We start from the raw sequence: 20955 nt of genomic DNA, 5'->3' as shown, positions 1-20955 counted from the left end.
GTTAACAGGAAGCCCCCATGTGTAAGCTGTTACACCTATGAGGAGATTTTCTTTATTTATTGCTGATGTAAAAACTTTCTTGTATTTTTTTCATCTTTTAATTGTTTTAACATTTAACTAATTACAGTGAAATGGAAGAACAAGAAGATGACACTATTCACATGGGAAATGCAATCATGACCTTTTATGCTGCTTTGATTGATCTGTTAGGACGTTGTGCCCCTGAAATGCATGTAAGTTTTATGCCTTTGTGCATTGGAAAGTAAAGTCATAGTTGTTTTACTGATTGTTAGGTGGTTTGCTGTTTGGCTTTTTCACAGTAACATGTTATCAGGTATTAAAGCAGTGGTGTGGCTACATAGTATCCTAATGTACATAATGTGTTCATCTGCTAATTTGCAAGGAATTTCTATGAACTATTCAGAAGATGTTCTTTTTAAAGGAGTTATTCCATTGCTTTTCTTATTACTGTTCCCTGTGGTTGGTCTTCAACAACATTCTGTCATGAATATTGTTTGATTCTCCCTTGTGACAATCAAACTCCTCAAATTTCCCAATTTATTGTGATGGTGTAGAGTGATTTTTTTTTTTTTTTTTTTTTTTTAAACCATGGTTTTACTCTCTTCATATCCTTATTTAAACAGACTGATTAAATTGCATATAAAAGTAAATATTATAGGGTATTCTTTTAAAACGTAGGAATAAGCATTGTCCCTGCACATACACATCGATATCTCATAATCTTTATTTATAAACCTTCTCAAAGGTAAGATGTCACTATTTCAAGCATTAGATACAAAGAATTAGACACACTATAAAAAGCCCTTACCACTTAATTCCTAGAAGCTTGAAACAATTTGAAAATATTTAAGTTTAAGATTCAAAATACCTTCCTGTTCTTCAGAAATTCTACTTAGTTTTGCATAGTTTCTCATTTCACCCTGAAATGTGCCCTAATTCGTATAGATCAGTATAGATCAGTATCAGATTTGTGCAGAGACCGATAACTTGAGAGAGAGAGAGATAGATCCATGTAATAAGGTTAGTGTATGAATAACTGTTTTGTTTGAATTAAAGAATTGTCTTGTTTTCTCCCTGTCTTGCTGCCTTTTTTAAAACAAAACTAAAACAACCGGGATACCTGAAAGTGTTGTTATTTGGCCAGGACAGAAAAACTGGCTTTTTTCATCTGAAAATCTGCTTTTGCTTCCCCTCTCCTCTCCCCTCACGTGCTACATTTTAATGCTTTGTTCACCTATTTTACCTAATATTCCATTTTGAAAATGGGCTTAGTCTTATTTAATAACCAAACATCGAGATTTCCAGACTTTGCACATTTGCATCAAAAAAAACAGCAAATAAATACAGATTGCATGAAATTTACAGTGTTAATTATAATGTGATTTTGAGAGCAGTCATTCTTGTGTATCTGTGGTTCAGGAAGTTTCCGGAACATGAACACATATAGAAGATAAAAAGAAGATCTTGTTAATTTTTCATCTGTCTTTTCCTTAGCTAATCCATGCTGGTAAAGGGGAAGCCATTAGAATCAGATCAATTCTACGGTCTTTGATTCCACTGGAAGATTTGGTGGGAGTAATTAGTATTCCTTTCCATATGCCAACCATAGCTAAAGGTAAGATGATTACTCTACTTTTTTTCCTCCCATCCCATTCTTATGTTTTGTAATTTAATGAAATATTGATACTCATACTTCTCTCAGTATTAAAAAATGTTATAGAAGTTAAACTATTTGTTGTGAGAATTAGAAGAGAAATTGTGTATTTCAAACATGTTTCAAAAATTTTTCTGCATGCTATAGGCAATAATTCTGTGTACACTTAAATCACTGGTGTAAATCCCATTCATTTAAATTGTCATGAAAACCTATTACAGCTTCAAAAGGAAATTTAAAAATGCATACTTTCTATTTTTCTAAAATATTTTTAAAAATTGCGGTCTCTTTTCTTGATAACATAATCCTTAGCTATTGCTGTTCTAACCCTATCGATTGTTTCTAGCAGATCTTACTAAAACACCAGAGTTGTTCTTCAGCAACTATGGTGAAGTTACAGGGGTGACATCTATATGCAAATGCATTTCTTTGTTTTTTCTGCCTACATAGAATTGATTGTGATAGTGGGAGCTATGTGAGCATCAATATAAAAGGGAAGGGAATTACATCTGCTTTTTTGGGTATCTGGAGAGAGAGCATTATAATTGTAATATGGGTTGTCTAGGGACTTAGAGCACAAGAATGCCCAACAGGTTACAGTAGAAGTTATAAAAAGATCAATGATTCTATTACACCATTACTTATTTATATTCCAAATAGTGACAGATCTATAGGTGATATCACAGTAGCATAGAGTACAGCTTATAGATAAAGAATTGTTTATTTGGCTTTGAAAATGAAAGTATCAAAAATTTAAAATATTTCAATGAATTCCTTTCAGATATTTCAGAAGTTTTCAGAAACAGAGGACTTTTTAGCACAATCTTAATTCTTTGTCATACATCAAAGATATTCTCATCAGTGCTGGATTCCTGGGGTGTTTGATGTAGAATTGTTGTAGTTTTTACTTTCTGTCTGCTTTTTCTAAGAACTAGGTACTTCTGTAGATGAATTAGTATGTTTTGGGTACTTATCATATTAGAATATCAACTGATAAGAATCCTTTAATACACAAAGCATGAACAGAAAAGCATGTATGGACTTTTAAGTCTGTCTGGGTGGAATTTGCCTTATGCATTCGATCTTGGTTAACTACAAATATTTTGCCTTTGTGTAACAAAATGACAGGGAAGATGCTTAGATGTTAACAGAGACTCAAAACCTCTGACAAGTAGTAGCATGACTGCCTAGTCTGCTGGTGAAGGATGATCCTTGTCATTGAAGTCTTATTTCTTCCTTTTAGATGGTACTGTGGTGGAACCTGACATGTCTGCGGGGTTTTGCCCAGATCACAAGGCAGCCATGGTTTTGTTCCTTGACAGGGTCTATGGAATTGAGGACCAGGATTTTCTTCTACACCTTCTTGAAGTTGGCTTTCTGCCAGATCTACGTGCTGCTGCTTCTTTAGATACAGTAAGGGTTTAAGTCTGTTGTTATTTTGGTTCTCTTACCTTACTGAACACTGCAGCATTTTTCATCCCTCAAAAAAACATATTTTATTTCTTCATGTTGTCTTCTACATTTCTCAAATGCTGGATGAGCTGCCTGTTGCTGCTGAGCTTTGAGGATACTTGAAAAGCAGTGAAGAAGCATTCTCCAGAATGATCCTCACTTTATGAGTCCCCCTTGATACCCATGTCCATAAGAGATGCAATGCCTTTCCCCGGGAGACTTTGTGAGCTTGTGCTATGGAATCAAATTCAGATAAGCTTCCAATGAAGCATGTAACTGAGAGCCTCTTTCCAGAGATATACAGGAAGTGTTCATCTCCATCCATTTGTTAGGGACACCTACATTATTATTTAGGAATTCACTAGATTATTGTTTTAGTTCCTCCTCAAAATTGCTGCCTTTTTTTCTGTGAGTCTTATTCCCATCTAATTTTTCTTAGCTGGCTTGGTCCAGAAAGATCAGATTTAGAGAGCTTACATGAGGGCTAAGACATGGACTTTGATTTCCCTATTTGACCTTTTATGTCAACGTTTTTCTGAAAATAATTATTATTTAAGAAAGAGCAGGTGAGGATTTTTTTTCTGACTTGGAACTTGGACTTGATGGTAACACAGAAACATAACTGAGTTTTGTGAATGCAGACTTGACTGGTTATTACCTGATTTTGGAGTGTTCTGTTAAGCAGCTATGACATACTTTAATATAGTCTGGAAAATTGTTTTGGTTTTGAATGGCTACCTTTAGTCTTTATGCTTTCATTTGTTAAAAACAAAACAAAAAACAGCTGTGAGACTTTAGAAGCAGGAAAAGCAGCTAGGCATCCAGCTTCCAGTAGGTATCAAATCCTCATTTGTGTGTTTTGGAAATTTCCCTCTTTATAACTATTACAAAAGAAAAACAAACAACAAGTTCTTTTCGTTTGTAACAACATTGATGAGACAAATCTAATTTTTCTCCCATTTAATTCATAGGCTGCTTTAAGTGCTACGGATATGGCTTTGGCTCTGAATCGCTACCTTTGCACAGCAGTCTTGCCTCTGTTGACCAGATGTGCTCCTCTTTTTGCTGGCACAGAGCACCATGCTTCCCTCATCGATTCCTTATTACATACTGTGTACAGACTCTCAAAGGGATGCTCTCTTACCAAAGCTCAGCGAGATTCAATTGAAGAGTGTTTGCTGTCTATCTGTGGGTAAGAAAATACTCCTGGCTGTACAGGAATGCTAATTGATATACTTATAATACAGGAGTGCAGAACTATGCCACCAGTAGCATGATTAAGATTTATTTTTTCTTCTGGCAGATGATTGTGATATTTTTAAATACACTGTATTCAATTTGCAACTTTTATTAATCACTTATACACAGTTCTCAGTTATTTTGCTATTACAGAGTTTTTAAAATTAAAACCTTGGCAATTAACTAAGAGGACGTAGTGCAAAAAGACAAAGCTCTGGAAATGTGGAATTGTGCATACACTGAAGCGCCATTTAAAGACTTTTAGCTGTATGGATTGGCAGTATGGTTGATGATCAGATTATACAGTTCTATGGAGATGTTTATTTACATTGTGTTACATTTGATATCCTAATCAATGACTAGTATTGTTATACCTCATTATTGACAGCTATGGGACAAATTTTGTCTGGGTATCTGCAGTCTCAAAACCAGTTGATTATTATCCAATTTTTTTATAAGCTTACAGGATCAATTATCAGAAGTTGACTAGGCACTTATGAATTCAATTTCTAATTAAAGTTAGCAACATTTAGGCTTTCAAATCACCACAGTTTTTTTGAATATTTCACCATGATTTTTTTGTGTAATGTGGAAATATGTTCAGAAATGACAGACATTGATATTATAGTACTGTAAAAAGGTACTGTATAGCATTTCTTTATAAACTATATCACACTGACCATTTTATATATATATATTACTTTGATAAGAACCAATAAAATGGACCAGTGTTTGCTATTTATCTGGAAAGGTTTAATGTCCATGCCATTCTAACATACATGCTATACCTATTTCTTCTGTCCTTCCAATTGGTGCCCACTGCTGCATGTCTTGTTTAGTACATCTAAAGAGTTAGTACTTTTCTGTCTTTATTAGCTTCTGGGATATTTTTAAGAGCCATTGAAATATATTACAAGAAATTAATGTTATAGCTGTTTCTCATGGGCATGGTGATCATAATACACAATATCAACATTCAGGTTTTTTTTCCTTGATTTTCTCTGTCTATAGATCACATATTTTCTCTGCTTCTTTAAAGCATTTGATTTGGAGCTTATTCAGAAGGTTTTCTTTGGTATGCACTTGTTTGCTTTCTTTTGGACATATTTTTTGGTGCCACAAGCACCTATTACTTTATGAATTTGAAGAATTTTAATGGCATAGAACTGACATGTTGCTTTAATGTATTTATTAATTATTTACATGAAACTCTGCTGGTACACCTTTTTAATATGGTTTGTCTGCTTTTAGGCAGTTGCGGCCTTCCATGATGCAGCATTTGCTGAGAAGATTAGTATTCGATGTTCCTCTATTAAATGAACATGCGAAGATGCCTCTCAAGGTAAAAGTATGTTTTAGTATTCAACAGCATGCCTTGTAACAAAATGCAACAGAAAATACTTGCATGGAGAATATTCTCTATCTTGTAACCTTATTTCCACTCTGCAATAATCTAAGACCATAGTTCTTGATGATAAATTGCTGCCTCGGCAGGAATTCAGTCTAATTTACATCCATCCGTATGGAATTATGAGTCTGTGTCTAATGTTTGCTTCTCCTTTAATTCTCTCCTCTTTTTTTAAGCCCATGTGGAGACAGAATAGAAAAACCCTTGGGGGCAGGGGGCAGAATCCAGTGCAGAAAGGAAGATAGCAGTTGATAGTCTGTATTTACCCTTACTTCTGCCCTCTGTGTTAGTTCTCCTTGCTCTTGGAAAACGGACTCTTTTTCTGTGGTTTGTGCTTGGAAATCTAAGCAATACATGTTTTTTAACAATCTTCCATTTTGTTTTCAGCCCCCAAAGGTTTCTCCATATCTTTTGATTCTGATTCCTAATGCACAAGAAAAATGTGGTTTTTTCCTTTCTGAAATGACACATTCCTTAAAGATTCCTCAGACTTCATCAGCAGTTGTAAGAAACATATAATTTCCCACCTTACCTACTGCTGTTTTTCAGCAGTCCTTTTTAAGGCTTTCCCACCACAATTTTGAATGAGATATTTAATCTTTTCTTATTTAACGTTTCTTTATGGTTTAAAAGCCACGTATCAGGATTAATTGCATTTTACATCCAATTTCTTTGCCAAAATACTCCTCAGAGTTACGCAGGCTTCTACTAGCCAGATTATGGTCTCTGACCTCAGATGAGGAATTTAAATCATCAGTCTCAAAGCCAGGAACTGCTGCATGGTCGTCTTTCCCCTGCTAAGGATTTCATAATTTGGTTGTGTCCTCCAAGAAGTGCTCAATCAAACAATGCCAGAGCAGCCATTCTTTAGTGCCGATGTGTGAGGAAAGCAGTTGGTAATTTGGTATAGTGCCCTCAAAGGGACCTGTCTAATATATTACGACATTTTATGTGCTGCAAAAACCAAGTAGTAACTTGGTGCTCCCTGCGTGGCTATGGTCCTTCAGGGTTTTTTAGCAGGAAAGAACAACCCCAGCTCCCTGAGATCTGTTCATCTAGGACAGCAGGTTTTTTGATCCTAGAGTCATGACTGCAGTGACTTTCCCATATTGCTGAACTGAACAGGAAGGAAGTAATAATTAGATCCTTTTGGCAATTCAGGCTTTGGGAGAATATAGATATGAAGAGAACCATGGTGGTAGCATGGGCAAATGATTTTGTCCATTGACACCTAAACAAGTAATAGGAGTTTCTGAGGAAAGTGAACTCTTTATCTGTAGATAGAACTAGAACCCTTCAAAGGTTTCACTGACAGTAAACATATTTTCAGTGGTTTAATAAGGGACTCCTACTTATATCTACTAACGTGAAAGTACTGTGTGTATTCCTTATGGTCTTGTGCTAGCAAACAGGTTATAGTAGTCTACAGAGACAGCTACAAGTTAATCATGCATCTGAAAATGTGATTTTGAATGGGAAGAGTGGAGGAAATCATGAAGGCTAAATCAGAATAGAGTGCTATCTACTGTGAATACCTTTGCTGGTTTCTACAATTAAAAATTACCTCAGGTTAGGCAGCATGTGAATTCAAATCTGTGATGTTTTTCCTGTATAATTTGGTGTGAAATTTCTGGAATAGGGCTGCCTTGTTTTTATTTCCTCTTAAATCACATTCAGTGCTTCATCAAGGACTTGTCTGAGAGTAAACCTGCTTTTACTATTGGCTAGATTTAAACCTCAAGTCTGGCCATTGCGTAATAGAATTTATTTTGAAAAAAACATTTTCAAATACATCTTAGACACAGAGTCCATATTTCTGAGAGCCCTGTAGTTCTACATGAATGATAAAACTTCTGTATTTTTACATTATATATGCATGTAAGTTCTTCTGTCTCTTTTTTCTTTAATCATTTGACAATTTAAATAGTACATAGATAATAATAGATTATTTAAATCTGAAGATATACAAATGCATTATATGGATTGTATTTTTTTTCTGATCCATGACAAATACAACAGAACTGCACAGAATTGAGGTTATATTTTTGGTTATCAACACATCAGGACTTCTTTTTTTTTTTAATGCCTATTTTTATTTCTGCACAGTTATGTTATGAGTATCTGCATTTTCCATTTTGGCATTTGTTCTGACTGGAAAAAAGGGGAATCCTGTCAGGTCTTTACTGACTGTGACTCGTAAAATTTTACCAACATGCTTTGCAAAGTGATGTTGAAACAATTCTCTTTTTCTCTGAGGAACCATTAAAATAAACTCTGAATTAAAATTCCAGCTAAATTTTTTAGAACAATCATTCTGTGCCTTAGGGAAATCTGCCCCTGAGTAGGACTAGGTTTTCATACTTTGCTATTGCCAGAATTTGTTTGTTTGGGATTGCCTTTACTGACAGAAGTGCAACTAATTTTTCCTTTTCTTGCCCGTGACTCAGGGACATAGAGGACACATTAAGCACAAAATTCGTGATGTTTTAGTTTGGCAGATACCCAGTAGCAGGTCTTTGCACCATTTGAGTCCCTGATAATCTGGAATCTTGTAATCGCTTAAGAAGAAAGTATCCCTGAAATATGTGTTTAGTGAAAGAGAGGGAGCAAGGATAAAGCTCCTCTGCTCGTTGTAATAGAGGGCAGGAAGGTAGACCGATAGCAGGTTTTACAGTCCACAGAAGAGTCACACTGGGCAGTTATTGTTGAATAGCTCTCAGACATGTAAATAATAATGGGGACCTAGGTGAAATCATGGTTCTACTGTCTTACCCACCAAGCAGCAGTGTTTGGAATAGTGGCACACAGATGGAGGTGAATTCTTGTCTTCAGCTGAGCTGTCAGAGTTCTTGTGGTGTTGGGGGAAATTATCCTCTGTCACATGCTTTTTGCATATGCCACCAATGTTAAAAGAAAGAACTGCTTGTTCTGTGTGTATATCCACCAATGATTTAAAGAATAGATACACAACATGGCTTCTTGATAAAAGTTAGAAATTTTTCTGGCACTGTCTGTGTAATGGTCAAGTGCCAGAATGGAAGAACATCAACAGTTATATTTTTTTTGCTTTCAAAATATGTTCTGTTTTAGTTGCTGACAAATCATTATGAAAGATGCTGGAAGTATTATTGTTTGCCAGGTGGATGGGGTAACTTTGGTGCTGCCTCAGAAGAAGAACTTCATTTATCCAGAAAGTTGTTCTGGGGTATTTTTGATGCTTTGTCGCAAAAGGTAATTAATTTTAATATCCATCTCCTACTGTAAAAGCCTTACTGTGTAACCTTTTTTCTTTAATCTGTCATTTTTACCCAGCTTTTAACAACACAATGTTATCCACTTTAAAGGGAAAAATATAGCCTTTAGTAAATTTAAATCTTCCTCTTACAGCTTCTGCTTTAACGTAGGTATACCATTTTGACTGCTCATTAAAAAAAATTGTATAGCTGATGAAGTAATCTTGAGGTGTATCTGTACAGGTCAACTACACTTCAGAGCCCTAAAAGCAAATTCAAGCATCTGCAGGAGACTGAAAGCTGCACGTTTCTACCTCACACACTATCCTTCCTTAAACCATAGTCCCTTGCTTAGTAGTTGTAGTTTCATCACTCTTGAATCAATTCTATGTTGGACAAAAGTTTAATAATACACCTTGATATGTATTTATTATTCATTCTGTGAGTATTGTTAAACAACATGCTTAAAATTTCATGAGTTTCATTTCCAGTCTAGGTATTTAGAAATGCTATGCATATTCCCGTGCTACATTCTCTTCCCAGACATCTGAAAAATGCCTAGTGTTGCTCTCGGTGAAGTCAATACTTTTCCCATTTACTTCAGCAAGAGCGAGACTTGATCCTACCTCTATCTATAGTGTATAATATGCTTTGTACACTCAGTTTCCTTTATTTTCAGAACAAAAATTCAATTTCACACTGAGTAAGAAAGCCATTCTGTGGCTGCTTGGTTTCACATATGGCTAGTATCAGTTTCAGCAGTGATGTTGATACTTTCCAGTCACTACTCACTTCCTATCCCCTGTGTGTTCCACAGAAGTATGAACAAGAACTGTTCAAATTGGCTTTGCCTTGTTTGAGCGCAGTTGCAGGGGCCTTACCTCCAGACTATATGGAATCAAATTATGTCAATATGATGGAAAAACAGTCTTCAATGGATTCAGATGGGAACTTTAATCCTCAACCTGTTGATACATCAAAGTAAGGGATTATTTTGTTGCAACTAGTTTTTTTTATCACAAATGTGTAGAAGAGGGATGGAGTCTGTTGTTGGTTATTGTGTGAACTTAAGGCTTTTACTCTCTTCTGAACGCTTATCTTCTAGATAAAATGGAGAACTTAACTTTATATTTTTATTTTTTATTTATGTACTTATTTTAAATCATATAAAGCAATAAATATTCAGTTACGTAACTAATTTCCTGGTCAACCTAGAACATTTTTAATGCATCTTCAGCCTGAAGATAGAACTGTCCAGTTACCTTTGTATGTCTGCTGCAAACAAACCAGCATGATTTTAGGAGCAGAAAAAGTAGGCTAGTCTATGTCACCCGTCATTATTAACGCGTGCCAAGACACTAATTCCAGTGTGTGTGAATGACAGTGTACCTACAGAACTTGATGGTGATGATGATCATGCATTCATATAATCTCTTTTTACTATGAATAATGGGGAATTGGGCAGAAAGATCTTCATTGTCTCTAGGCAGTCAGGCTCTTCCCATGCTCTTTTAAGTACATTAGCCAGACAAATATCTAAATGGTATTTTTGTGCCCTGATTTTTGGCTACAGCCAGTGCCCCATTCTCCTTTGTATAGAATAGTCTTACAGCAGTGTGGTAATGCACTATATCTTGAAAAATGCCTCTTGTAAGACATTTACTTCAATTGCCTTTGTGAGCTTTCTGTCTGTATTAACATTCAGAACAGAATCCCATCAGTAGATTGATATCTTTGTTACAGCATGCTTGTGTATGTATGCACATCAAAATATGGTAGTAAAAGCCATAATCTAGACTGGAATATAGATATTACATCAGTGACAATTAAAATTCATTTGTCTAAGATTTATATAAGATATATAAAGATTTAACAAAACTTAGTAAGGATATTATACTATCATTTAACTAATTGAAGATGACTTTATCTGGTATCATCTCACATGAAAATTGTAGGTAGCCAGAATTTATTTGAAAACCTCAGAAAATGTTACTTAACATTACCTAAATCATCAGTCACCTCATTGCCATAGGAATCAACAGTTTTGTGATGATTCAAGACAAAGAAAGCACTGCTTTTATCAGTGTCACTTCTAACCTATCCTATATTCTTTTAACAAGCAAATCTTGCATCATATTACTTACTAGTCCTAGACCTATTTATATGAAGCTATAGATAATATGACATTACTGTACTTGTCAATTTATTGCATTTCTGAAACTATTCAAAGGTATTATACCATTAGAAGAATTCCCCTTGAAATACATACTTCCAAATGATAAAAAAAAAAAAAAAAAGATGAGCATGCTGGATGAATGTTTTCTGACGTTTGTGTGTGTGGTTAGGCTCTTGTAAACTGTTACTCTGACATAACATTGTTTTACATTTCTGCTTTTTTCCACCCTATGACTGAAGATTAAAAACCAGACTCTTCTACTTTGCAGTAGATGGCACCGTAACACTTTTGCTGCCAAAATTCTTTGTCTTAGGAGGGAAGATACTGCTATTTCATAAGTGATCAAGAAGCAATTATTCCCTTCCATTTCTAGGAATGCAGATGCAGAAAAATACTGATATTTGATCAATTATTTTTGGAAGAGGATTCTGTCTGTAGTGCTTGTATGACTAAGGATAGCTGCTTTTTCTTTACTGCTTAAGAAACCTTAACTTCTGCACTGTCTTGTACATCTCTTGAAGGATCAGTGTATTTATTTGTGCTTTTTCTATTTGTAATAAGGATTTTAATATTTTTAAAATTCACTGGGGTGTTGGCAAACTAAAGCCTTGAGCATATAACTTTTGAGTTGCTGTAAGTTGTAGTGCTTCAATCATATAATAAAATTTATAGGAATATATAAAATAGGTGATTTGTTTCAAAAAGGACTGTTAGCACACTTAGTTTATAATGGACATGTGCAATAAGTTACCACCGTATTTCTGAAACTATGGGTCATAGTATGATATAATGGCTATTTTTCTCTTCACTTTCAGCATTACAATCCCTGAAAAGCTAGAATATTTCATTAACAAATATGCAGAACACTCTCATGACAAATGGTCAATGGAAAAGGTAAAATCCATATCCCTGTTAAAGCAAAATCAGAATTTTTATTTGATTTTTTAATTTATTTTATTTTCTATTTCATTTAAAAAATATTTTACTCTGAATATTATTATTTTTCATAATGCTACAAGGTGTTACATAGGTAAGATATAAACCTATATTTTCTGAAATGCATTTGGAGGGAAAGTTCTGTAAGTACACATGAGTGTTTCAAAATAGTGTTTAATCATTTCATTATTTTTATTGTTGACTTTTGAATAAATATACTTGCTAGTTGTTTAAGAGTTTTATGGACTTGAAATTTCAATTTTTTAACCAGAAAACCTCTTTAGGGTTTTTATTCCTTTGTGCAGTTTGTGTGTCCAGTACTAAAAATAGTTCCTCAACTGTAGCACAGTATTCTGCTCTATATAAATATTTAAAAGAAAAATATATTGAAATGTTAGCTTTGTGTAATCATTAATTTTTTGAAAAGATGGCATGCTACATAATTCATTTCATTATGTGTAGATAATATAAATTTTGGTTGAGAAAATGTTGAGAAAATAGTAGAAAGGAAATTTTAAGAGAACAGCTCTGCAGAAGCGTTGTTCGGTTCCTTTGTACCAATAAAAATAGGATTTTTCATAATTTTTTTGCTTTTCCCCATTTTTTTTCCTCTCTTATTACTGTTTTCAGTTTGCCAATGGATGGACATATGGTGAAACGTATTCTGAATCTGCAAAAGTGCAACCATTAATGAAACAATATAAGTTGCTATCTGAAAAGGTAAGGAATTTGTTCATTCTTGATCCAGGGTGATTGAAAGGTTGCTTCATTCACTGTGAAAATATTGGCTTGTGTTTACATCACTTTAAAAATTTATTTGGAGTATGTCACCTAATGTGTGATTGTTGCTTTCCTCAAAATCTCAAAAAGAGATAGAAGAGTTTTATTGTACAATAAATAGGCCACTCAACCTATTTTCTCTCATGTCTGAATTTACATGGCATAACTTATGATGAAACTGGAAGTGTCATGTTGCCAGTATATTTTTACAGTAAGGCCATACAGGAATGCCTACTTGCTTAGTGAAGACTTAGGTTTAGGCTTTGTCTGGTCTGCAGCAGAGGGCCATGAAGATGATTAGAAGGCTGGAGAACTTGATAAATGAAGCAAGGCTCACGGGACTGGGTTTGTTCAGCTTAAAGAAGAGAAAGCTGACAGGGATATAATCTCAGTTTCCCAGTACCTAAATGCTAGTTATAGAGAAGATGGATATATTCTCTTCACAGGAATGCACAGTGACAGGACAAGAGGCAATGGGTGTAAGTTGCTTCAGCAGAAATGCTGTCTGGAAATCCTTCTTATCTTGACAACTTGGAATAGGTTGTCCAGAGAAGTGGTGAGACCACCCGCACTGCAAATATTCAAGCCATGATATGGCAAGCCCTAGATAACCTAATGTTGATAACCACTGATAGCCCAATTAGGTTAGCTTATCTGACCTCAACAGAACGTTGAGCCAGATGATGTCCAGAGGTCCATTACAACACAGACTTTTTTTATGATTCTATGATTATTTTTTTTTTGTTTCATGTAGCATACAAAACACCATATTACTCCAGGTAATTACTGCTCCAACCTTTGAGTTCATATCTGAGCATGCCATTAACATGGTTGTCCCTGTGATCGGCAGCTTCCTGCAGCGCCAGAATTATTCTGCCCACTTCTAAAATGATAAATAATCTTGTTAATATCTTATATGATTTATTTGCTTCTTTGCAGTATCCCTGGGCCATAAGGGCTGATTTCAGTACATTTCTTTGCATCTCAGTATAACCAGGCAAAAGCCCAATAGTTATTTTTTGCTCTGTACAGGTACATAATAAACAAGGCAATTATTGCATGTGCATTCTTCTAGGAGAAAGAAATTTATCGATGGCCAATCAAAGAATCGCTGAAAACTATGCTGGCATGGGGATGGCGAATTGAAAGAACACGGGAGGGAGATTCCATGGCACTGTATAATCGGACACGTCGCATATCTCAAACCAGTCAAGTGAGCCATTTTATTAAAAACTTTTTTTAGAATAGGACATGCGAAATCTGCTCTCCAATCTTTGATTTTACGAGTGGTGAAATAAACCTGTAGCATAAAAATATGTGAAAGCATTTTTTTACAAGCAATTGTACAACTCTGAAGATTGGTTTGGTTCTCTATTCGCTGAAGCTGGAACTGTCTTTCCCTTTTCCAAAGTAATATATTAATAAACATTTTCAAAAAAACTGTACAAAACTGAAATAGGAATGTATTTGTTCACTTGGTTTAAAGTTAAGTACATTATTTAAGAGAATTATTTACATCAGGAGGTGATTATGCATTAATAGTGAGTACTAATATGATTTTAGTCAGCTGTTTTTTGAATTTGGTGGCTATTGATGCCTTTAAGCATGTAAAGAAATAAAGGTATGTATATAAATTATTTTTATTTCTTTTTTTAAGGAAAATTAATACAAACATCAATGTTAATGCTGCATAAAGTTTACATCTATAGACAGCCAAAATTCTGAATTTTTGTTTTTCCTTTAGAATAGCCCTCTCAAATCAAAATTCTGTTAAGGATAAAATGGGGAAATACTGACACTGTATTCTCTTAGAGCTCCATATACTTTGCAATTAAACTGGGGAGGGGAGAAAATCTCTTCCTCATTCACCCAGACACACATGGAGCCAAACCAATGGGGGGAAATAAAATGGAAGGGTAAAAATCTTTCCCTCTTCTCTCCACTCAGCTCTGCACTATTTACGTGTGTGAATGGTGATACAGCTGTGAAAAATGAGCAGTTGAACCTGCCACTCTACTCTGTAGACACTAAAAAGTGTATATCAAGTGATTTGATTTAGCATTTGGGCTAAACTACACATTATAGTTTGCACACTCTGTCTTCCAAAATTCTTGACTTCCAAATGTACCGACTTTTGGGTGTTTATAATACCAGCCCCAAAGACTGTACTGACAGACATATTCGTATATACTTTAAGCATAAGAAGCTCATTAGAATGAATAGCTTTACGGCTGAGATTCAAATTATATCAACATACAAAAACAGCTTTTGTAGCTAAGATACAGTCTTCCCTTACTGTAATGAAATTTTATAGTTTTACTAGAAGAGTTTCTGAAGCCTAAAATATTTCTGTTTTTCAGAGTACACTATCATATTAATACTCATCCTGTGTTTAAAATGTGTTGTGCTGTCATCACACATATGCACAAAATCGCATTTTCCTGCATTTAGCTGAGAAATTTTAAGTATATTTAATCAGTATCTTCATGTTAAAGTAACAATGCTTGCATTGTTTGCTTTAGAAAAGAATACTTTATCAGTATTTATTTACTGTGTACTGCATGTACATCCTTTGTGCTATTCTCTATTAAAAATACCTGCCTTTTGAAAGGAGGCCTTTGAACTTCTAGGCCTTATACATGCTCGTATACATGCATAAGAAAATAGTATCAGACATAGAAACAAAATTCTGGACACTGTTCTTTCTAAAAGATATACCTGTGAGGGACATGTATCTTTTACAGCAGAATCCATAGAGGAGAGCCCAGCAATGCCCCCTTTCTAGCCACTTTTCTTGCATCAGTGGCTTACCATCCAGGGAATCTCCACCATTGTTTATCCTTCTTCAAACATTTGTGTCAATGTAACAATGAGCAAACCTGTGACAAATTTATGCAGTAGGAAGAAAGAATGACAAAATGGTGATATTTTCTAAGTGGGGAGAAGGGACTGAAGCAAAAAGATACGTATTTAGTACATTCTATTCCCACATGTAGAAATAGGATTGAAAAGCCAAATTGAAAGTTTGATTTTTGCCTGAATTCACCTTAAACTAGATTGTCTGAAATTTAGCCTGCTGAGAAAAAAAATCTCTAGAAAATGCAGAGATTTAATCATAACTTTAGTACAGCATTATCCACAATGAGTTCAAGTCTTAAACGATTTCAAGTGAAATTCGCATTTGAATGAGGGGGATTTGTGTCTGATGGCTGTCTGTCTTTGGGAACAAAATATGTAGACCTTTGCCTAAATCGCCCTTAATTTTACCACCCTTGATGTATTTTTAGTTGGGCTACATAAGATCCTTTTGCTCTCTAGAGATATACAAGTGACTTTTTCCTTAAGTTCTTTCATTACTTTCAGTGTCTTGTTAATGGTAACTTCATATCAAATGCTTGTATAACTCCACTGTTTTGCATGTTTGTCATTCAGATCTCTGTAGATACAGCCCATGGTTACACTCCTCGAGCGATTGACATGAGCAATGTCACCCTCTCCAGAGACTTACATGTAAGTCAGAAAGACTTAATATGCCTACCCTGTTTTTACAATTGATTTTTTTCTTTTCTTCTAGTTTATTTTAAACAAATTTGGTGCCTTATGTTACTTTCTTTGATATGCTTTGATTTTGGTTTGGGGTTGGTTTTTTGTTTTGGTTTTTTTTTGTCTTTTTCATCATTGCTCTTTTATCCTTTGTCGCTTTAAAAAACATGGTTCATGTTGAAAAGCTTCAAAGTTTATTTTAGTCCTGGATTGATTTTCCCAGCTCTCTTCGTGAACATCTGTCATTTTGAAGAGAATCCTGTTTAGAAGAGCTTGCATCATCAGCTTTTTTCTGTTTATCATTAATTTCTTCACTGTCTTCCCAAAACATTTTGTCATTGCTTTTTTTTCTAAACTGAAGAAATAAGAATCAGGACCCATTGTTACAACAAATATTATGAGAATAGAGAATGAAGAAGTTGGGAGTAGGATTTTTGACAGATCTATCCATGGATTGCTGGTATTTGGGACAATATTTTTTTAAGCAATAAACAAACAATGTTTCTGTCTTTAGAAAGTTAGGGTTTTTTTCATGGTGTTTGGTGGAGTATGGTGCTAGTTTTTACAGTCTACTAATTTACTGTGAGTATGGTTACAGTATTATGTAGACACACACTAGATATAGTTTTAAATTAGCATGAGTGTTTGTACCAGTCTAGTGATGGCAACATGGTGTTCAAAGCTGCCTGCAAAAAACTCCTGAAACACAGGATTAAGTTTGCCCATACTGAGATCTGTCATAGTGCAGTGAAACAAGCAGCAGCAGTAAAGGAATTGGCTAACTGTACAGTATATACCATACTCTGCCTCTGATGAAATTCTCACACTGGATTTCACCTCCTTGATTCCTATCTTGTCATTTCCAGTTTTATATTTCTAACCATTGTATATTGCTGACTAGCTTTACAATAACAAGAATTTGCTGCCAATTAACTATCGTACTTGCGTTAAAACATTCAATAGATAGCTGATTATTCCAAAGAGTTAATAAAACTGATAATTGAATAACGCTACTTCTATCATTACACTCTTATCTTAAAATAATGCAACAGCTTCATTATAATTACATCATTTAACATTTGTATAGACTCAGCACAGTCAAAAGACTGTGTGGACTTTTAATACTCAGGAAACAACTCTTGATGTGAACATCATCATAGTATTATGATGCAGTAAACCAAACCCAGACAAAAGTAACCATCCTGTCACAAACCACAAAAGAAATGGCATTAGAACTTCTGTTACTCCCTTGTTTATTCTTTTATGCTATACCCTCGAACATTTGTCATTAATTTTTTTTTTGCTCTGTAGCCCTCAGCGATAAAGCAGAGCTGGTTGGCTTTATGATTCATTTGTCCTTAATTATGAAGAGAGGTCTTCTTTGAAACCAGCTTCAAAATCTGTTATCTAAAAGCTAAGCAAATTTAATTAAAATGCAATTTCAGGTATTAATTGTCCTGATACTGTCGTTCAGGAAATATCCAAACATGTTAGATATTAATGAGATCTGAGCTTTAAAAATGAACTGTATGTAATTTTGAACTTTTCTTTTACTGTTTAGTATCTTTAAAGTTGGAGTTCAGGGTTAGATTCCTCAATCTTGTTTTAAATTACTGGAAAAGTTAGCTGGTTTGAACAAAGTTGTTGGTTTGATTTATTTTTTAACTAGTACGTAAGAATTGGTGCTATTGAATGTTTACATCACCCTGTGCATATACTGTGCTAGCAGGGATCATGACTGTGTCTAAAACTGTCAGTCTGGGAAATACTTCACATTTTGGTCTTGAGTGGTCACATCTTGGCTCCATGAGTAGCTAGGTCTTGCTTTGAGACCATCTTCATAGCACCCTGCTTTCCAAGGAAAGAAAACCCAGACTACACGACATTCTTCCAAGGTCCTAATCTGGATTATCAAAACACCAGGACCAGAGTGTGCATGATAGAAGGCATCTACCATACAGGAGAAATACGTGTAATAATGTATCCACTGGAGAAAAGTTTATGAAACAAATTGTCCTACAGACAAACAAGATATGGCTGACAAGTTTCAAGTTGTTATCTGAATTCATGAGTATTTTCCCAAATCAAGAAGTTGATATTCAGAGATACTGGTTACTCAAAACCCTTATTGAAGATGAGAGGAATATTTCTGTAGGTCCATGAAAGAAGTAAAAAGTGAAATCTACAGAAAATTCCACCACTGCATACAACTAGAGTGTATACAATCAGGAGAACAGGAGAGGTGGGTTTAAAAAGTTATTTCATGTTGAAATAGTAGTTCCTACTAGTTAGAGACTGGAGAGCTTGTCTGTGTTTTGCTTAGTTTGGGGTCTAGCTTCTAGTTTACCTGTCTGAAAGAGTTTGTTTCACAGGAAGAATTTACTTATCTATTGTGCACACTAGAGGAGAATTTCATGCTGAATAAAAAACTGTGGCTGCATCTATGGAGTCCCTGGTAAAATGGTTGGTGCTTTTGACAGCGTGCTCATACAAATGAGTATCCACCTCGACCAGGCTGTATCTATGGGTTTATAGTCAGTCTGCTACAGCCAGCAGGAACAATCTTGATTTAGTCCTCCAGCTTGCTGTTTTTGTTTCCCTTACCACAGTGTTCAGGGGGTTCTTGCTGGCATTGTTTTGAGAATCAAGTCCCTGTCTGACACCCCAGTGCTCTTTCCAGGCTACTCCTCTTTGTGATTCCTCCTTTTTCATATTAACAGTTTTCTCTTCAGCTCTAGGTTCCTAATTCCTGTACGTATACCCATACTACCCAAATTCTGTATTATAATTTTTCAATAAAAACTCTTGTTTTCAGTGAACCATTACAGAGTGATTGTATTGAACCTCCCAGAGAACAAAACTTGTTATTTTATATCAACCAGAAAATTGTCCTTCTTGGGGGTTAACTGTTGCAACACATATCACTAAGTTCTCTATTTTCCTAAGGCTATGGCCGAGATGATGGCTGAAAACTACCATAACATATGGGCAAAGAAAAAGAAAATGGAGCTTGAAGCAAAAGGTAATATTAACTATAAGTATTTACAGTATTTTAAGATCTCTATGATTAACTTAGGTCATGTATTTGAGAAAACAGATTGGAAAAAAAAAAAGGTACAGCAAATTTAAAGTGACAAAGAAGAAACAACAAAGTATCTATTCTTAATTAAATATTTTGTGATTTTTGTGCCTGGAAGTTTTTGATAGTACTGAGTGTACCAATTAAAATATGTCAAAGGAGGAGAAGTCAAAGCTTGTAAATATATTAAAGCTACATTAATACATTTCCTTCTAGTATTAATCTTTCAGACTATTGCCCAGTGGGCTCTGATTTCATTTGAATTACTTCTTTTTTTGCAAGTAGATCTGAAAGGGTGTTTACTAAGAACTGTACATATGATATATTGAATTGACAAGTGGATAAACTGTCCTGGTTTCAGCTGGGATAGAGTTAACTGTCTTCCTAGTAGCTGGTGCAGTGCTGTGTTTTGAGTTCAGTATGTGAAGAATGTTGATAACACTGATGTTTTCAGTTGTTGCTCAGTAGTGTTTAGACTAAAGTCAAGGATTTTTCAGCTTCTCATGCCCAGCCAGCGAGAAAGCTGGAGGGGCACAAGAAGTTGGCACAGGACACAGCCGGGGCACCTGACCCAAACTGGCCAACGGTGTATTCCATACCATGGGACGTCCCATCTAGTATAGGAACTGGGGAGTGGGGGCAGGGAATCCCCGCTCGGGGACTAGCTGGGTGTTGGTTGGCGGGTGATGAGCAATTGCACTGCGCATCATTTGTACATTCCAATCCTTTTATTACTACTGTTGTCATTTTATTAGTGTTATCATTATCATTATTAGTTTCTTCTTTTCTGTGCTATTAAACCGTTCTTATCTCAACCCATGAGTTTTACTTCTTTTCCCGATTTTCTCCCCCATCCCACTGGATGGGGGGGGAGTGAGTGAGCAGCTGTGTGGTGCTTAGTTGCTGGCTGGGGTTAAACCATGACATAAACCTAGAGCAGATTCTTGATTCCACATAAAAATTGCATGTGCTCCATGGTCTCTGCTTACTTAAATGACAAATTTAGTCATATATTGTATAATATACTGTTTTTCCTCTCTGTTAAAATAAATTCTTTATTTGCATTAAAGCTAAATTTTTTTTCTGCAGATAACATTATTTTTGCACAAGGAGGAAACAATATTTGGAGAAACCACAAGTTCTCATTTGCAAATGACTGAAGCTAGGGTTTTTTCTTATCTGAAGGTGTCAAGTCTAATTGTATCCACCAAACCTGGCCATTTCTTTTTTTTTTTTTTTTCCATTGTATGCTTGCCTTTTTTATTAGCTCTAAGCTTCCAGCAAAAGTACAGTAGCTAAGGTTTTGTGAAAAATTAAAGTTCCACCTGGAAGTGCCTTTGATAAATCACTATGAATTTCTATGCCTTTAATTATATTTCCCCTTAATACAGCTTTTATTTTAATTTTTATAGCCTTTTTTTTTAAACTTTCTTC

At 35.0% G+C, this 20955-nt stretch overlaps 1 protein-coding gene across 11 annotated transcripts in view; it reads left to right on the top strand.

Annotated features, from left to right (window-relative positions):
• The window catches only part of RYR2 (ryanodine receptor 2), a 456061-nt gene that overhangs the window by 315105 nt on the left and 120001 nt on the right, over window positions 1-20955 (top strand). For all 11 annotated transcript variants that reach the window (XM_069800675.1, XM_069800669.1, XM_069800667.1 and 8 more), the window contains 12 exons: window positions 128-233; window positions 1516-1636; window positions 2919-3088; window positions 4099-4319; window positions 5618-5708; window positions 8865-9005; window positions 9825-9988; window positions 11999-12077; window positions 12750-12839; window positions 13975-14112; window positions 16332-16409; window positions 19389-19464. In XM_069800675.1, coding sequence (XP_069656776.1) covers window positions 128-233; window positions 1516-1636; window positions 2919-3088; window positions 4099-4319; window positions 5618-5708; window positions 8865-9005; window positions 9825-9988; window positions 11999-12077; window positions 12750-12839; window positions 13975-14112; window positions 16332-16409; window positions 19389-19464 — 1475 coding nt within the window. The remainder of the gene's footprint in view (window positions 1-127; window positions 234-1515; window positions 1637-2918; window positions 3089-4098; window positions 4320-5617; window positions 5709-8864; window positions 9006-9824; window positions 9989-11998; window positions 12078-12749; window positions 12840-13974; window positions 14113-16331; window positions 16410-19388; window positions 19465-20955) is intronic.

The sequence above is a fragment of the Haliaeetus albicilla genome, chromosome 13 (genome assembly GCF_947461875.1).
Source record: "Haliaeetus albicilla chromosome 13, bHalAlb1.1, whole genome shotgun sequence".
Classification (NCBI taxonomy): domain Eukaryota; kingdom Metazoa; phylum Chordata; class Aves; order Accipitriformes; family Accipitridae; genus Haliaeetus; species Haliaeetus albicilla.
Note: the sequence above shows the minus strand (reverse complement) of the source record. Positions and strands in the feature narration are given on the sequence as shown.